Consider the following 19,423-nt stretch of genomic DNA (forward strand, 5'->3'; position numbering starts at 1 on the left):
AATAGTTCTCATGATCACAGCATTTATTTAGAAAAGCTTTCACTGTGAAATGGCAGACACATGACACCACAATATTGAACAAGTACATGATTTCTTTTTCTATGCTAGAATTTGAAGCAACTTCATAGAAAGACACATCCACAATTACAGTATGTTAAAGGCTTTTAGTCTTTAAGTACATGGAAAAAATCATTTCTACCTCAATATCAAACATGCATGTAGGCCAAATGAAAGATCAGCTTTTGTTCATAAGGTTTTATAAATGAGTCGCCCCATTGTTGGCTATTATTGTCATTGTAGGTACTTTTGCTGGATAATTATCCATAGGCTTATTCTGAGAGCACAGGATTAAAAACACCTGTGTGTCAAGTTGGGAGAGACACTTTTGACAGGAAATGTATAGAAAAATTCACAGTTGTAGTTCACAGATGTAGCTGCAGACAGATTTTTTGTTGCAAAGAATATTCTTCATTTGCAAAACTTACTGGTCAGGAAAAAAATGGCAAATGGAGGAAAAGGATTTCATATTTTATCCATTTAAACGGCAAATGTGCCTTCTTGAATTAAATGTTTTCTGTGCTTTGTATGACACAGTGTACCTTTTTTTTAAAAAAACAGTAAGCCTGTCAGTTGCTCTGTGCTTCTGTGTTTATTCTCTCAGCTACAGTATTTCAGCCTTTTTGAATCACTTTGAAAATTGTGCTATACAGTCAAGTCTGCCTGAAAGGAAGGCACCGCTCAGCTCCTCATTATCAAAACACCTCTGTGGTCTGACAATGTTGCATTTCCTGTGTCAACACAAAGGAGCATTTGTACATGAACACAGCAAGAATGGAAAAAAATGTCAACTACATTAACTGGCACACAATGTTCTTTTGAAAATGTCCTTAATGAACAGTCCTTTATGGACATTACATATACAGTTTTATGGCACAAAAGTGGCTTTTTCTCAATGTTTTCACAGCTGCATGGTTTTTAGCCCCTCTTTTGATTTTCCTGCTCTGTCATTCATAAAAATGTAGAGGCTTGCAAAGATTACTTTTAAGTTGTGCACTACTTCTCTTATGGCTAAACAGCAGGTGGTGCCATTTCTAACACCATCTGCCCGTAATGTAAGAAGACAGATCTCAATGATGTGATGTTTTTCTATTTTTTTCATATTATCTATTGTTTCAAAAAAATGCTAATGTGTGCTCTTTTTCTTACTTTATATCTGTCCGCTTGTCCACCCTGCACACTTGTTTTTTGTCTTGTTCATTCACGCTGATGTCCAGATTTCAAATCTGACAAGCTGGTACAGGTTTCTGTGTAAAACAATCACATTCTTCACATGTGAGAGGTCAAGCATCATGACAATTGCTGGAATACTTTTTTTGACTGGTTTAGGTCGCTTCAAACAGACAAAATTGAACAGGAATACAGTGTATTTAAAATATACTGCAATGTATTTGTGAAACCTATGACTTTTGTAAATTTGTATTTGTGATCATGGAATGCATTTCTGAAATGCAGTTTCAATTCGACAATACTGTATTGTAAGTGTGTATTGTCTTTCTGTTTCAGATGATTACTGGACAAACCCTGGCAGTCTCAGTCATGAGCTTTTCTCCAATCTAAACATTTTAGGCTGGGGCCTAACTTGTGCTTTTTTATACTACCATCATGGACTTTGTGTTTCAGAATGTTGCTGCATCCCTGCAGACAGATATTTGTGCCAAGATGTACTGAAGCAGCTCGTGTTCATCCTATAGGCCCTATCAAAACACTTTGGCACTTTCTTATCCCTCCCAAACTCTGCCTCCTTCTCTCCCATCTTATCTCAGACTGTTGTGACAGACAGCAGGGGGTTATAGACTTTCTTCCCATCAGCAGACCTGGTCCCATGGGCCAGTAGCTCCTGTATTGTGATCCAGTTGTCCAGGATTCTGCGACTGCGCTTCTTCAAGCTCCTGCGGTGGCACAGCTCTAGGATGGAGGTGGCTTCCTGCTGGTGTGTTGTCCCCTGTTGTCCTCCACAACTGCTGCCCTGCTCCCTCTCACGCTCTCTCAAACAGTCAAGACGGCTCTGCAACATGAACTCCCTGCGCCGCCGCTGCTCTCTGGCCTTCAGTAGGTGCTGCTTGCGCTCCTCCTTGCTCCAGTAACGGCCCATCTTCATTTCACTCACAGCATCATCATCTGTTGTCATGCCACTGCGCTCCTCTCTGATCTTCATGGCACGTGCCTTCAGGAGGCGATCCCTCACAGGCCGTTTGGCCACGTAGCGTGAGCCATCACTGCGGATCTTCACCTTCCACTCCATACGAGGGGAGGCAGGCAGCAGTGGAGGGGACAAGGTTAAGGGTGCAGCAACTGGAACCTGGGCAACATTTTTACATGTGCTACCCAAACTCATTGGGCTGGCATCACCCTCAGTCTCCATGGTGCCCTCTCTGGAAGCATCTCTGAGTCCACCAAGCCGCTCAGAAGTTGAGGGAGACCTCAGTTGCATGCAGCTCAGGTAGCGCTGAGGCGGCTTTGTATCAGTCTGACGGCGGGACAGGTAAGGGCTGTTCTCTGCGCTGCATCCACCAGTCCTCTCTTTGGGGTTTCGTTTCACCCCTCCATCTGAGCCACGTCTGGCTCCTGCATCCCGGGTCAGGGACCTAACCTTCACTCCGGGGCTGGATGTCTTAGCTTCAGCTCCTCTTCTTTGAGTGTGTGGAGAATAGGGTTGGTTAAGGTTTGCCTGTATTCTGTCTCCTCTTTCAGCCCTGGTTCCTCTCTCTCTCTGTCTAGTGGAGGTTGGAAGCTGCATATCTGCTGGGAGAAGATTCTCTCCTCTCTCCAGGCTCTGTGTAGAGTGTGAAGGGTACTGGTCATTGACCAGAGGGGTGCTCCTGCAACTTTCCCCTCCAGTGTTATAGGCACTCGTACTGTCCTTATCTGAGCGCTCCCTCTCTGGGAGCTCATTGATATCTGACAGAGCGTGGTGACAGGACTCCTCACTGACCAAAGTACCAGTCATGTCCAAGCATCCAGCTCCAGCCCCTGCACTTGCTCCATTCTTCTCCTCGAGAGGCCAAGCCTTCAGACAACGCTCCCTCAGCTGCTGCATCTTCTGTGCCCTCAAGATGTTACGACACTTGAACTCCAAGTGGCGCAGTTCCTCTTCCAGTAGGGCCATCTCATGCTGCGTCAGGCTCTCATTCCTATTGACATCCAGTGAGACACCCCCTTCCTCTTGTGCTGGCCCCTGACCTCCCAGTAGCATCAGATCATTACTGTTCTTCTCATAGTAACATTTGATTTCCAGGAGCTCTTTGTACCTCTCACACTCCTCCTCAGTCAGCCCAGGCATCATCATCCTCACAGCATCCGCCATGTAGGCCCTCTCCAATCGCTCCACCTGGTCCAGCCCTCCTCCATTAACACAGTCCAGCCCTAAGAGGGAGTCAGTGCTGAACTGGAGGTCCTGGGAGTGCAGCAGAGGTGGAGTGTCCCCTCTGCCGGACAAAAACTTGCGCATGCTGCCAGGCGTATTGGTAGCGTTCGTATTGGAGGCACTAGTGTGGTCGTCTCCCAGAAGGTCGTGTTCTGAAGACTCCTCATAGCGTGTGCTTTCGTCTGTACGGCCCACACCGCTGTCCAGCTCCTGGCTGTTGCTCAGCACTGTCTGGAGCAAATCAGGTGAATCCCTGTTCATTGAGCGACCATGGCTACCTAGTATACCTCCACCAGTAGCACTGCATGGTCCAGCACCCAGAACAGAGGTGTTGTTCCTCACTTTTTGGCTGCTTGGCAGATGAACAGCATTGTCAAGTGGCTCCAGGTCCTGCTCATCTGGGTCCAGCTGGTTGTCGTTCTGATAGGTAATGGTGTATCAGGCACAAATTTTGTTGATGGCATTGCAGAGAAGGCGTTATGTTCATTGTTGAAGAGACAAACAAAAGACAAAGGAGAAGTAAGCATTAGAATGTTACCATACATCTGAAGGTTTAAGGTCCGCCTCCATTCAAAAATGTGTTTTGTTTGTTGTTACTTCACTTGGATGCTTAAACTTCACTGTACAGAATGAGTATGTGAAGAGTTTGTCACTAGAAAGAGGTTTCTCTGTGCATGTCTGGGAAGGATTTTTAACAGTGAATATAACGATATCTTTAAACCTTTTAAGAAACTGAAAGAAGCATTTTTAAACCTGAACTCACCAACTTACCAATTAGTGGCAGGGGAGACAATCTCCAAGCAGACTCATTCACATATAATCACCTTTTGATACGGTGAACTTTTAAGAAAACTGTTTTAATTTACACATTAGGCAGATATTGAGCAATATTAGAATTCATTTGGAGTTATGTTTCTGGCCACATGCAGATTGTTCCTTAAAGTCCAGTATTCACTCTCATTTTAGCTCTGTTTTCTTCTGTACCAACTGAGGGAAACATTAGTGGAGAAATGCTCCACTATGTTCACAAGCTTGTCTCCTAATCTGTCTGGTTGGCGTTTGGTGCTGGGCAGGTTACTGTACACGAGTGACCCCTTTCACATTTAATCAAGTCATTTGATCAATAGTTAGTGTAAAAATTTTGATTATAGCAGCTTTAATGCTTGTGAGTGTAGCACCTATATGATCTGATATGAGTAGTGCTTCTTTCTGTCACTAGATGGAGACAGTGCTGTATGAGATTTCTCATTCATTCTAGTGCTCTGCAATTGCGTTTGGTTTCCACTGAATACTTTTTCTGCAGAGAAAAACAATAAAATTGATCATCCAAACATGATCGAGCAAATAACAAGAAAAAATGATTTTCTTATATCCAAGTATTTTTTATTAGAGGATGAAATTTCCAACCAGAATAATCTAGTCTTAGAGATGAATAATATCTAATACTTAATAAGAACTGTTGTTGATCTGTTTAGTTTGCCGCTTTGATTGGCATCCCCTCAGAAGCTGATAAAATATAATTCAAACACTTGTGCTTAAATTAGTAAACAATTCACTGCTCAGAGCACCGTTGATCTTGACTAATTGGTTTGATTTGAATGTGAACTGTGTGCAGACTGCAAGGCGACATATTGATTATGTTCATCTTCATTCTTATTCTTCGACAACCCCTTCAGTTCTCTCTCTGTCTCCCCTAAGACAACAGATCAAGCTCTAATCTCTGCTTGTGCATTTTCCTCTGATGATTCTCCGTCCTTCCCTCTCTCACTTGAATCTTAATGTGGAACCATGCCTTAGCAATATAAATCTTGTCAGCCTTTAACAGGTAGTACTGGTGCTCATCTCTCCCAATACAAGGACATATAAAAACAGAGGATAGGTTATTTTTGTGTGTATGTGTGTGTGCGCCTTTGACTTAGACCATTTTAATGAGTGCCTTTTAAATCTGCCCTTTAGCTCCTTCTGCACAAATGCAGCCAGCATACAGATTTTTTGGAATTCTCACGTACATTGTCTCTATTTTTACAACGGTGTGCAGTGAAATTCAATTTGTTTGGGTCGACATGTGTCAAGTTGTTTGTTCTCGTGTAATTTGTCAGAGGTGTGTTATTGAGGGGCATCCGGTGCATGTTACAATGCCCTCATATCTGCTAGAACAGTGACCTTGAGAGAAACAAAGCGGTGTACTCACATTAGCACTGTGAATGCAAGCACTATTTGTCTTTGCCTCTCTCTTCACGCTATCTGTGTTCTCATCATGTTTTTGCACCTCTTTGCTTTTCTGCCTCCTTACACAAGCTTGCAGGATAAGACAAAGCAGAGCACCATGCTCTTTCTAGTGTCCCCAATTTCTTTTCTTTATGTTGTGACTGTGTTGTCTCCCTCCAAATCTCATGACTAAATTTCCACATAGAGCACTACCTAAACATACCCGAGCATGTAAACTAATTTTTTGCCACTTAAAGAGGGAGATAAAGGAAGAAGAATGCACTTCTAGGTCAGTATTCAGACTCAGATTTGCAGCGCGCTCCCCGAAGACTGCATATCCAATTTCCTCACCTCTATCTCGGGTCGTGCAAGGAGCAGGGAGACATTAGTGCTGTCCTCTCTGGTGAGTATAGCTACCGCCTCCTCTCTGTCCTGGATGTCCACTCCATTTATCTAACAGAGAAAGAGGAGAATAAAATTGAGCTAATGTCAGATAATGAAAGACCCTTTACTAGATTCAATTAAATTTCTTGATTCAGGAAATAGTCTCTCTTTAGCTTAATAGCATGAGTTATGTTATTGAACCTCTTATGGGAGAATTTAGAAGAAATTCTGGACTATTAGCAAATTCCTTTAATATGTGGATAAGGCTGGATTAAAAGTGACTTGACTCCGGCTCTATTGTGGAGCAGGGGTTATCTAAGACTTCAGTTTTGTGCATTACATAACTGAAGAAAAAGGGTTTTTTTGGTTTTAATGTTCAACTCTGTAGTATTGATTATTCATGCAAGAAACAGCATATAAAGGAATTTTGCACACTATTTAAAGAGGCCTGTACCTGTAGTATTCTGTCTCCCTTGCGGATGCGTCCATCTATTGCAGCTATACTGTTTGGGTTCACCTGGGGGAAAAAAAGAAGGATTTTGTTTAAGATTATAAAGAAATAAATAAAGATTTATTAAAGATTTGATTTCATAACAGTATTTTCACCTCTCCTACATATATTCCCAGGTCCTCCTCATCATCGGTTCTGTAACACACTGTCAGCCCGAGTTTATCCTGCTGGCGAGACTTATACAACTCCACCTCCTAGAGCAGTTGGAGAAAAGTTTGAGGACGTCAGACAGAGAGGGAGGGGGCAGCTTTCTGTACCAGAGTTGTTGAGTAGCTAATGGGCTCTCACCTCATATTCCAGCTCATCCTGTCTGTCCACTTCATGCTGAGTGATATCAAAGTAGTCAGTGGGGTCGTAGTATACAGGCTCTATAAAGCTGAGGATGACAATATTCAGGACATAATATTTCAGTAATTGGGGCAGCTTGAAACGTCAAACGTGTGAACAGAATGGCATGGAGTAGAACCAAGACAGCAGATGAGTTCTGGTCTGACAGTTGGACATGCTGCAGAGATCAATTATACTACTCCTACTCACAGTTCATTGAATAGATATGGCTCCAGTAGCGGTGGTAGTGGAGGGGATGGTGGAGGATCGGGTGGGGGTGGAGCTCCACAGGGATGCTGGCTACTCTTGCCCAGAGTCAACATATGCTGGAAGCTGATGTCTGTTTGAGTGCAGCTGTCCACACAGTCGGCCATGCCCATGGTCACTGGCACTAACCCTCCAGGAGCTCCTGCTAGGCCTGCCCGTCTGCGGGCCCCCCGTCTCAGTATGTTGGACAGCACGGGGTCCCGTATGTCCAGAGTGGGATCTCCAGAAAGGCGGGAAAGCTCCTTTCCATTCACCTGGAAAATACAGATAGTCAAGAGAGAGAAAAGAGAAAAAGAAAAGAGGGGTACATTAAAATAAAGGAGAATTTGTGCAAGAATAAAGACAAAGGAACCAGGTGTAAAATGAGTGATTTTCTAATTCTAGTTTGCCACAAAGAAACTGCAAAATGCACAAGTAACAGACAAAGATTTTGAAAGTGGGCAGTGCTGTTTATGGTGAAGAGTGGGACAAGATAAGTGCTGACATGAATAACAGAAAGGCAGGGAGACAGGAGGATGGACAGACCTACATCAGCAGTTTTATCAGACGGACAAGGTTAGTTCACAGAAGTAAATCTGCCTCACAAAAACACAGAGAACAGGAGGGGGAACTACAGCTACACACGCCTAAAACAAAGAAAGACTGAGGTCATGTTAGTCAACAGAAAACTACAAAAATACACTTCAGCAGACATATAAGAGTATTTAATCTGTCACACAGCTGATAGTGTTTCTACAGGAGCAGAGAGAACCAAGAGGGGGAAAAATACAGGTTTATATCTAAAAGGTTTTGACAACACATCACACCAAGCAGCAGAGCAGAAAGCTATATACTGAGACCTTTAATCGACCGTCAGCTTCAAAAGAGCACAACATGTTGCTTATGTGACCCTTCTGTGGAGAGAGGGAAAGAAAGCAGAAAAATAGTGCAGTTAGAAAGTAATTACAGCTGTGAGTGGTTCAAAAAAAAAAAGCCAATGGCTTCGTGAGAAACCTTTTCTCATGAAGGAGAGAACCAGAAGTAGTTAAAGAGAAAAATCATAAAGTTAACAGTCACAGGGATAAAAAGTACATTAGTTTTGTGCACTTTAATTCTCCTGAACACTCTTCTACAATAAACAGTTATCTTTCTTTTGTGTGAATTAAAATTGGTTCCTCTCTGCAAATATATTTAAATACTAAAATATATTTATATTCTGGAGAAACTAGTTCAATTTTTCTTTCTTTATTCAGCAAGAGGACCTTCACTGATGTAATTGCTGGAACATCACGCTTTTAAATTTTAATTCGGAGAAATAAAACCTTTCTCGCTGAGACATACAGTATGTTTTATAATTCCTTTTCCTTTCAGAGCTCTCTTCCCCTATTTGTGGTCACTGACAGTTCATTTAAATCGTCCTCATATGGCCCCATACTATACAGCCTGTGTAGCATCATCATGTGCCCTGACTCTCAGCTGTTGAAAGCCAAATCATATGATCTCTCCCCTTTACCACCACTGCTGTTTCATACAGCAAGAAGAAGAGAAAAGGCCATTAATAATGAAAGATTATTGAAAATAAATATGGAGAAGGAATCAACACAGTATAGGGATTTGACCAAAACAATCAAATCAAGCAGAATTTCCCAAAAACCTAAAGGAGGCAGTGTGGCGCTGTGTTTGGCAATGTCGGCTAAGTGCTTTGGTCCAGACTGAAATATCTCAACTATGTAGATTGCCATAAAATTTGGTACAGACATTCATGGTCATGTAGGATGAACCAGAAATACATTGGCGATCCCTTGACCTTTCCTCTATAGCGCCACCAGCAGGTCAAAATTTGCAGTTTGCAGTTGGGGAATATCTCAACATCTACTTGATGGATTGGCACAAAAAGTTTTACAGACATTCATGAAGAGTAATAATTCTGACAACGCTAACCCATGTTTTGTTTTCTATTTGTGCGATATTTTGGGTTTATGACCAAAACTAAAAACATTTATATTAGCCTCAGCTATACTTTGTGTTCAGTGCTAATTAGCAAATGTTAGCATGCTAAACTGGGAATGAGAAGTGTGTTGGAAAAATTACGGTGGCAGCGAAACTCGCAAAAAATGCAATAGGCCCTCTCTACAGCCAGTCTTTACTTTGTCTGTTCTGGCTACTACTAGAAATATGGCGGTTCAATGGTGGACTCCATGGAAGGTGACCTGCTGTGATTCTTATTTTCAGGTGATTATACACTAATGAAAATATATTATATTCCATTTCTGCCAATAGATCCTCCTAAATGTTACACGCTGGACCTTTAACACACTGCTGTGTTTAAGTACAGCCTCACATTGCTGCTATGGCTGCAGACTGTCCAGTCATTCAAATTGAAATAATCTTTCTACATTTTCATGCAAACGCGTGACAAATTAAATTCTCTCGATTTCATTACATGAGGCAGACAGTAACATGATGATGTTTCTGTGCCAGAGAGAGTCTCAGACAGTTACTGAACCAGACAGCTTTTGTAGAGTCTCATTCATGTTGCACACAGTGACTGACCTTGGCTGTCTGCGACTCTCTGCGTCTTTACCACCCTGCTTCATTCTCCCTCTCCCTCTCTCTTCTCTTGTCCCCTTCCAGTAATTGCATGTCAAATCAATGTTCCCCTGCGCAGCCAAGCACAGAAACTTTCTTGCCACATTCGGGCCCTGCTCCCTTTTTTGATTTGGTTCTCTCTAATACCGTTATATCACCACCCCCAGCAACACCTCTATCTTTCTTTCCTCCTTTTGTCGTTGTGGTTCCATGCTCACATTCATTTCCCTTTCTCTTTCTCCCTCTCTACCCACGTCCACTCCTCTTTCTTCTCTCTCCTGTTTTCTCCCGACACCGTGCTGCCTCAGCAGTTCTGTCTGCTCTGTCCCTTCCCTGGAGATAGAGACAACTCACGCTCCTCTATTACCATCTATTTCAGCGGGTCCACCTCCTTGTGTGTGTCTGTCCTTTCTCACACTAATGCACCTTCATAAATCTTGCTGTCTCTCTTAATGAGCTTCTACACTTGGAAACAAATAAGATGCTTCCTCCCTACATGGCCTATTGGTGATGAAGGAATTAACACTGTGTAGTTTGCATGTTAGATTACAGAAAAATGCTCCCTGACATCCTTCACCAAAGTGCATTTTTATTTCAGCTCTCACATCATGATCTTTTTTTTTCTCTCCAAACAACATACGGTATCTATTGTTTCAGCGCTCTGTGCTCATGACCACACAACCCAGCTCTCCAGGATCAGAGAGAGGCTATTAGGAAAACAGCTTCGTGGTCATGAGTGACAGGTATGAATACTGAGAGAGCGTAGAGAGGGGGATTTCTCATTCATTATCAATGAGAGGTGCTGAGATTGCTTTGAAGAAGACTTCATGCAGGGTAATGGTTGTGTTAGACAGCTTTTGGGCCTTGTCTTGATGGAGAATCTATTACTCTCTTACCATGTGCTGTTCTCTATTATCTCTGGGTTAGTAGGTCATTACATACACCTACTATTTATAAGTGACACAAGCTATGCAAATAAGGAAGCCATGGGGTGCACACATATCCCCACATTCCAACATCATTCTGTCTATTTGGTGTTAAAAATGGAATTGAAATTCAGAAAAATAGTCAAGTCTCCACAATTCACAGTAGGGGGTGGGCGGTGGTGGTATCAGTGGCGGCTGCGGGGCTGAGGGTGGGGTTGGGGATGATGTGGGTAGAGATGAAAGAGATGCAAAGAGTTCAAAGTGTAGAGAGGGAAAGCAAAGGAGGAGAGACACAGGGAGAAAGGAGGAAGGGAGGTGAGGAGAGGGTAATGATGCAGGAGAAATGTAGAAAACAAGCTTTTAAGGAATTGCAGAGTGAATGTAAATAATGAGTGAACCTGGCTCCAGGTTCAGCACATGTAAACACACGCACAATGGAAGCTCATGGGAAATTACTAAGTGGTTGATGCATAATTAGTTTTTATCTGAAAGCTCTTTAAAGAGCAAATGAAACTCATGTGCTGTACAACAGGCGGAGAGGAGGAAAAGAGGGGGAGGAAGGCGACGACTAACTCCACAGTAACACACATAGCCTTCAGTGTGTGGTAAAATACACAAACAATCAAGTCTTAATCTGAAATGTGCCTTTATGGTGAATATTTACCTCCTAGCATTTTTTAGAGGTTTTTTTTCCACCAACACAGGATTTATGTGAATTTCCCCAGTGTTCATGCAAAAGCACCTGCATGACCGATACCTCTACATATTGAATTCCTCTTGTTCAGTAATAGATTTTTCTCATCTCCCATGCTTTGAAGGCAGGGACAGTCACCTCCTCAGAAAAAATCAATTAATCTGAAGACAGAGTTGACCTACTCCGGCTATGACCCCTGTTGTGTGATATCACTGAGCTAATTTAAATGCACAAGCAGGGAGTGGTAGGCCTATTATAAAGTGATAACAGTAAGAAAGTATTGATTTAAAAACACCTCAAATATTCTTTGAAATGATGGCAATGAAGCTAACAAGCCTCAGTGGGAGTATACACATAATTAATCAATACATTAATCATTTAGAACAAAAATGAATCAGGGGCAGAATTATTTATTTTTATTGGAGGTGGAGAAAGAACAGCTAGTAGGTCTAATGCCCCCCCACCCCCCCCACACACACACACACACATACACACACATACACATGTCACTCTTGTCCTATTAAATGAGAGATGAGTGTGTCAGCCTCTCCCTCAGCTTCCTTTTTCTTCACCTCATGCTTGAGAAGTCTTCCAGGGGTAGGTTATACATATTACGCACACTAGCCTGCACTTCACCTGAGAAGACGGTCACGCTGCTGACATAAAGCTGACTGGCCAAAAGATAATGAGCAGTCTGTCAGGTGGTCTAATTAATCAGCATTAACTGTGTATCTCATTTTGCATTTTGGAGGAAGTTAAACGGCATCTGACATCCCTTGCTTTGGTAGATATTAATACAAAAACGTTCAATAGACGCTTAGATGTTTTAGTTGTCATGTGAGAGTTAAGGCAAAGTAAGACATTAAGCATTAATAAGCAGTGTATAAACAATTAGTAAAAAAAAACACACACACAATAAAAAACAGCTATAGTGTTTGTTAATGTAGTTTAAGTCTTCTTGTGAAGCCTCTATAACTGCAAACTGGAGTATAAACAGATAATGAATGGCAATATAATATGAATTGTACTGTAATTATATAAAATATAGAATATAGAAGAAGTTATAATTATAAAACATGCTGTACATTAACAAACACATACAAATGTCTATATGTTTATAACTACATTATAATGTGTTAAATGATAAACAATTAATTATATGTATTATATGTTTATAGACACACATAAGGAAGTTAAAGTAAAGTGTTACTGATAATCCCATCAGTAACACTTTACTTTAACTTCCTTTATTTAGCATCTAGGGTGTCTATAAACATATAATACATATAATTAATTGTAATTGTAATGGAATATTGGGAAACATATTTATGTAATATTCGTAAATATTTGTAAGAATTACATCATAAGTGAAATCTACAGTGACAGTATTACTGGCAAATACTGCAACATATACCAGCTTTGCAATTCATAACGCCTTTCAGAAGCTTACAGTATAATTCCCAGTGTTTGCTGAAACATTAGTTTGTGGTATTCTTGAGTTGCATCACATTGTATTGTATATATATATTGTTATATTTATATTGTTATATTAATGTATGTTCGTGTGTGTGCACTGTGAATGCAACCAGGCACTTATCCAGCTAGTGTCAGCTGGTCACTGGTATGTATTCATTCTCATTTGTTTGTCTCTTGTGACTGTCAGCATGTTTCTTCTTGTCATTGTGAATAAAAGCACATTACGTTTGTTTAATGACGCTGGTTGCCATGGAAACAGACTCCTGCTTTACAGTGACGATTGAAAGAAAAAGAAGGGAGTGGCTGAAGTGCTCAGAGGGGCAGAGGTTTACTGTGTGTGTGTGTGTGTGTGTGTGTGTGTGTGTGTGTGTGTGTGTGTGTGTAGGTCAGGTATATGTAAAAATGCATTATCTAGTTCGCACTGGTTTGTGCACATAAGTCAACAACTGAGTCTGTAATTCATCAACTGAATAACAATATGTCTTTTTACTTGGGGCTGTAGGTGGCAAAATTGATCAGAAACATGCCAGTGGGTGTATACCAACCAGCAGTGTGTGGCGTATGTGTAGTAGAGGCCCAATGTATAATGCATGAATTTTATTCCTTTGGCAAGAGGAGCAAGTGTTTTGATACAGTCAAATTTAACAGCCTGGTTTTCCAGTCTGATGTAGCTGTAAGCTGTTTAATGTCGTATTTATTGTCTAAAGACAGTTACTCAGTAGACTGCATCTAATTTGAAGGTGTAATTATACATGTTATTTAAGGGAATCCGCTCAAAGCTACAAACCTCTAAAGGGAAAAGCCATGAAATGTGGCGGGGAAATGTAATTATGTTTCCTCTTTTATGATTTTTTTTTTTTTTTGATTGGACATCGTATACTTCCATCTTTTCCTTGGCATGATCTTTGGATTAATGAGCCATCTGCACAGCAACAATGGCTGTGTTTGTAATCATTACATGTAAGAACTGTGATTGAATTTTATGGGACGAAACAGAATGCTGTCTGTGATTACTCTGCGGCCTTAATATTTTGGATTTATTTTTACTTCTTTTGTAGTTTAACCACCAGCTCATGCTTCTAAGAGACTCCCAGGTTTCACTGAATATATTCCCATTGCAATGCACTTATCAGCCATTCGAAGCCAAAGGCTGTGGCTCTGGTTCAGATCTCCATCTGCGTTTGTTCTCACTGTCTCATGCTCCTCTGCTCCCAGCCAGCAATGTCGTTTCAGGCTTACCAGACCACAATATATGCAGACTTGCAGCTCTGCCGCCCCCAAAGTATCTGTTATACTTATACAACCACCTTTCACACAATAGCTTCTCCTCTGCATACTCCAAATCCTTCAACAAATCTCCTGCCATTACCGTTCACTCCACTCATCGCCACACCCGTCTGGAAACCACGTGCAGGTACTCTGTCTGACAGAGTGTTTCTGGGACACTTCTAGGGACACAACCTTTGGGCACAGCTGACCTCACTTCAGTGGAATGATTTGATTCCCACTTTCAAAGACGTTGACCTGCATGTGAACAGTGTCATTATTGCTGACCCCTGTTACATAAGGTCAATGATTATGGAATGTGCTGGCCCTGCTCTGGTTTTATGATCACATGCAGACTGCACATACTGCTCCTTCCTTTTTCTAGCACTTCACCCCAGGGACTCAAACCTTTCTATTCACCCCTGCTCTATAAAGGGCTTAAATCAATTACTTCTGACGTATAAGGGCAAACAGCAGGATAAAAAAGACTGAAAGAAAGGAACAGTGGGACTTTCTTTCCCTCTTTCATTTGCCTATTTAAACTCCATTTCCCTCCTGGACTCATTACCGAGCCTCGATTTTGGACTCTGTCTCTCTCTCGATGTTTTCCTCTCTTTTGGCATCGCCTCTGGCACCTGATGCAGCCCAGTTAACTGGCCCAGACCCCGACTCCAACATGCTACAGAGACCCAGCTGAGGCTTCTGGTGCTACAGATACTAAAAGTGTTGCGCTGCATACCCATGAGTGCTGAGCATTTTTTATGCTTAGTAAGCATGGGACTTATTTTGGTCACCACATGTATCATCGAGTCGCCGAGCAGGAGCTTCCTCAGGCACTGCACAGCCAGATGAGCTTACTCACATACAGTCTGTGCTCCCAGTTGGCAGGTGGTACTGAGGCTGTAACCGTGGCAACCCCTTTCTCCCATAACACTTTAGCCCAGCTTTAACAACCCATCCATCCTGCTGCCTCTGTGGCTCTGCACCACTCTACTTTCTCCAAACCATGCGTACCTCTTACGCAATTTAGCTCTGCTCTCGCTGATCATAATCATTGTAATCACAGTGAACCATCATTATCATAATTATCAGTATTATCGTCACTGAATGACTATTTCAATACAGCAATGAATAGCCTTGCTCAAGAGGTACAAAGTGATTTCCACTTCCTTTTAGGCTAATTTATAAAGAAAAATCTTCACAAAAGGGTTACTAGTGCAGCAAAAAGGTGAGATGTGTCACATGCTCTCACATTAAATCCATTAGGCATGTTAAATTAATTCACTGTTTTAATTCACTTGATCAATTTTATGAATTGCTCAATCTAATGTCATTATCATGCTTTATTTATGATAAAATTTTATTTAGACTGATTCATGAATTATCTGATGATGCTATCCAAGACATTTCCATCAATACAAATAACTGTGGTTAACATTTGCAAAAATTCATTTGGGATTCAAAACTGGTTAATAGGAATTTAATATGTGAATGGTTTGTGATTAAGTGGCTGTGTGTTATGATGAGTGTCTTTTAATTGCTGTCTGTTGCTGCAGATAAAAGAATGACATTTTCATCACAACTGTTTGTTGTCACTCATCCGGCAGCATCACTGTAAGAAAGGGCCAAGTTAAGAAAATTAAAACTCAAAGGAATGCTTTTGTTTTAAGACTCAAAGAAATAAATGAAAACAAGACAGAGAGAGAGAGAAAGAGAGAGAAAACAGAACACTCACCTGGAACATGACCCTGTATTGTTCCTCAGGCTTTTGAACCACACACATGTTGCACCCCATTGTTACTTTTGACACTGTGCTGGACTGTGCCGGTCCAAAACTGCCCCACTTGACTAGTTCTCACACCAGGACTCTCTTTATCAAGGTCTTTGTCTGTGGCAGTGGGAGAGCCCCACCCTCATTCGCAGGGTTGTGGTATATTACACTACTCCTTCTCAGAGCACATCCCTGCTGGGGACGGATACACAGTTTATGTGGGTGTGTCACTGTTTTTATCTTCTTGTTCACAATTCAAGTGTTATAATCCAGAGGAAATTTAAATGTGGTTTCAGAGCTGCACGACCATGTGTTTGTTTCTGTCTCCATCGCAGGCAAAAATGTTGCTTGTTTGGCTTCAGGTGCTTGGTGTGGATCATCCAGTTTCACCGTAATCTTGGGCCTGGAGAAAATATGTTTTTAAGAGTCCTCCTGGTTTGGGCTTATGTCTTTAAATAGATAAGGCAGGTGTTTCAGACTAATCAATGCTTATCCAGTGACTTGTCGAAAGTGGTCATACAGTACATTTCCTTGTTTGTTCTTTAATGATGGAAACTGCAGTATAGAGCAGGTTTTCCCAGAAGAACTGAACTCCCCCACGCTGCTCCTGAGTTTTCTCACTCACAGCACTAAACCTCCAAACAGCACACTTTCAGCATTGCTCTTTGAACAAAGTAGATACAAACAACGCAGCAATCAAACAACTTGCCTCAGTCCTGTTTTTCTTCCCGCTTTCCAAACTCCCACACCAAGCTTCTCACCTACCAAACCCTCGGCTTTCCAGGATCGCTGAAGGGATGCTGAGTGTGGCTGCTGAGATAACTTCTCCTCCTGGGAGCCTTGTCAGGACTCGCTTCCCCTGCTAGTCTTCCACTTCAGAATCAATGTATTGTTAAAGGTATTTCCTAATTTATCTGAAAATGGGGACTGTGCATGGTGGTGCACGTTACACCATTAGCCAGGATCTTTAAGCCCCAGCTGTGCAGCTAAGATAAGCTATATGCCAGGGATAGAAGCCCAAAAAAACATGCACACCTGCACACGTATCAAGACAGGCGCTTCTTTCAACTACAAGCCTAACTACACACACAAGCTGCCAAATTGCCTGTAACTGTCAGCAGAACTGCCATCAGTGGAGAAGTCCTTTTTCATACTGCCTCTCCAAATAAAACAAGACACGTAAACAACACATGCCAAAACTGTAAGACTGTTACAGAAGACTGCAGCACGAATGCATTGTGTTTATCTGATCTATTGTCAGATATCATGACAAGTATTAGACCATTGATTCTCTAAGCTACAGCATACTCAGCACTCTGGACAACTGTTCCAGGGTGAGACCAAATGACGGATTATAATTAAATTACTGACCTCGTGAGCCGAGATCAGACAAGACTGCGTAGAGAAATCAATATCAAACCAACTGATGGATCAATTGGATTATGTGCTTGCTGGGTTCTTCGGGAAATCAAGATTGTTTATCACAAGTACCATCAACATTGCTTCATTTATTTTGGCAGTTTTTTAACAGCCTGTGGATATACTCTACATATTCACTCCCAAACACATTATCTTATGGTTTAATATTTTAATTGTCCTTGTCCAGCTGCTATAAATATCCTCAGTCTATTGACATATAACTCTCACTCACTAATCTTAGCCTCAGTCTGCCTCCCACAAGGATAACCTGAATTAGAAGGTTAACAAATTCTTAATATAACTTTCTTAAATGTCTCCCTGTCCCCTTCCTTTCCCTCTGAGTCTCATCATGTTGGTTAAACCTTTATCTTTAATCCTTCAGTGACTGCCAGTGCGGCCGTAGCTCGAGAGAGTGTTGTCTAAAAGGTCCATCGCCCTGTGTGCTGCCAGCGACAAGGTGTTAGAGCTGCTAATCCTCATTCAAGGCTCCACTACACCTGTATCCTTTCCAGAGGCAGTGTAATACCAAACTCTGACTTATAATACAAACCACACACACACTTACAGTCACATACTCATACACACAAACAGACAGGAAAGCTATCTCCACTCAATGAGAAGCATGATAACTTCAGCAAAGACAGCCTGATAGTTAAACTCTGCAGAGCAGGCACTGATCAAGCTACAGCGAGGTGCCAGACATGCTCAGCAGGCAGGTGTGCTCCAACTGTTACCCCCTCTCTCCGTCTCCATCTCCCGCCCATCCCTATATACCTCTATCTACCTAAGTATCACTCCTACATGATTATTGCAGTGGAGTGTCTAGGATCCTCCCCTGCTTGCCATGCTTTCAGAATAAAATATGGTATGGAATAACAAATAATTCAGAGGAAGTCCCTATATTCTTCTATTAAAGCATTGAGTGTAGAATGATGTCCTTATATGACACAAATGCACCTGTAAAAGTTAGTCCATCTTCAGTCTGCAGGGAAAGAAAAGGAAAATCAAGAATGGCAGTCAGTAAGTCCTTTCAATCCTCCTTTTGTCCTTTGGTCATTGTATTTGAAATATCCACAGGAGGGTGTTTGTGTTTAAGAAAAGAAATAAAAACCATGGTGAGTATTCCAGGTGGTTAGTGTTGAGCAGAGTGCAGCGCCTGTCTCAGGTCAGTGATAAATCACCATCAGCAGCCTCACAAGATGAGAGGAATCACTAACGGCTGATTGGAGGATACTTCTTGGCTTCTCCCCTTGGGCGCGACGGTAAATGCACTCCCCCACTGCAGCGGGGGGGAACACAAAAGGCGGTTGTTCCCCAGCGGTGAAGGAGCCTGCTGATCTGTGCGCTGCACTACTACTAAAGCTGAATTCGTCTGGATTTTACACTGTATAATTTCTCTCTCTCTCCCTCTCCCCCACCATCTTTCTCTCCATTTCCAGGGCTGGGCTACTGCTCTCTTTTCTAGCCCCCTATAATTTTTACCCACACCTCATTTGCTACCCTCTCCCTCCTCCTTACTTTCTCCTCTCCCTTGCTTCTCTTTGCTTGTCTGCAGGCAATAGAGCAAGCACTGGAAAGCCTATGCATACTCTTTGAGCAGGACAGGATGAGATAACCACCAAAGCTACATAAAAGTGAATGAAATATCAAGGTATCCATGCACTACACTATCAAGACATGCAGACAAGCAGGGAATAGGTTCATTCATCTTATGGCAGGTAAGCAATTCTGTGTCACCTTGGATTGTTATGAGAAGGAAAGAGAAATAAAAGGACAATTGCACTTTTTCATAACAGTAAAAAACAAATGCCCAAAGCAGGTAGAAAGCTCATGACTGGCTGTGCATTTAGATGAGGTTCTGCGCTACCACAAAGAAGGAGAGAAAGGAAACACAGGGGGAAAAGAGGAAAAACAAGTGAATAACAGGTGTGACAGGATGAATTGAAAGATGTGGAAGAGAGCCAAGAGAGAAAATGCAAATGACTGTGTGGGAGAGCAGTAGAGAAGCGGAGATGGGGTGGAACAACGGTTTTCTGCAGTAATCAAAATGACCTGCTGGGGGGGCAATATGGAGACATTTCATTTTAAGTAGCTGCCCAGCTTGGGAGATATTTATGAGCAGAAATCTTCTCTCCTGTTCCCCCAGTGAAACTCTACACAAAATCAGAATACCACTCACTAG

At 41.9% G+C, this 19,423-nt stretch overlaps 1 protein-coding gene across 2 annotated transcripts; it reads right to left on the reverse strand.

The window, feature by feature from the left end:
* Positions 1-5: 5 nt before the first annotated feature.
* On the reverse strand, positions 6-18,716 carry LOC127376894 (PDZ domain-containing protein 4-like). Of its 2 annotated transcripts, XM_051424279.1 has the most exons (8): positions 15,787-18,716; positions 7,961-8,014; positions 7,065-7,375; positions 6,816-6,903; positions 6,623-6,721; positions 6,471-6,533; positions 5,984-6,085; positions 6-3,844 (listed from the first exon to the last, which is right to left on the reverse strand). In XM_051424279.1, the coding sequence occupies exons 1-8, from the start codon at positions 15,844-15,846 to the stop codon at positions 1,820-1,822; spliced, it is 2,802 nt and encodes a 933-aa protein (XP_051280239.1). In that variant the 5' UTR covers positions 15,847-18,716; the 3' UTR covers positions 6-1,819. The 2 variants fall into 2 exon arrangements, with proteins under 2 accessions (XP_051280239.1, XP_051280240.1); XM_051424280.1 differs by lacking the exon at positions 7,961-8,014.
* Between the last annotated feature and the right edge of the window lie 707 nt (positions 18,717-19,423).

The sequence above is a fragment of the Dicentrarchus labrax genome, unplaced genomic scaffold (assembly GCF_905237075.1).
Source record: "Dicentrarchus labrax unplaced genomic scaffold, dlabrax2021, whole genome shotgun sequence".
Lineage (NCBI taxonomy): Eukaryota > Metazoa > Chordata > Actinopteri > Moronidae > Dicentrarchus > Dicentrarchus labrax.

What these genes read in the sequence shown, in the direction of transcription:
- LOC127376894 (XM_051424279.1), bottom strand. Translation starts at nt 15,846, where the DNA reads ATGGGGTGCAACATGTGTGTGGTTCAAAAGCCTGAGGAACAATACAGG. An exon ending in AATACAGGGTCATGTTCCAG is followed by an intron (nt 8,015 to 15,786) that starts GTGAGTGTTCTG and finishes CTCTCTCCACAG; the next exon opens with AAGGGTCACATAAGCAACAT. An exon ending in CCATATCTATTCAATGAACT is followed by an intron (nt 6,904 to 7,064) that starts GTGAGTAGGAGT and finishes TGTCATCCTCAG; the next exon opens with CTTTATAGAGCCTGTATACT.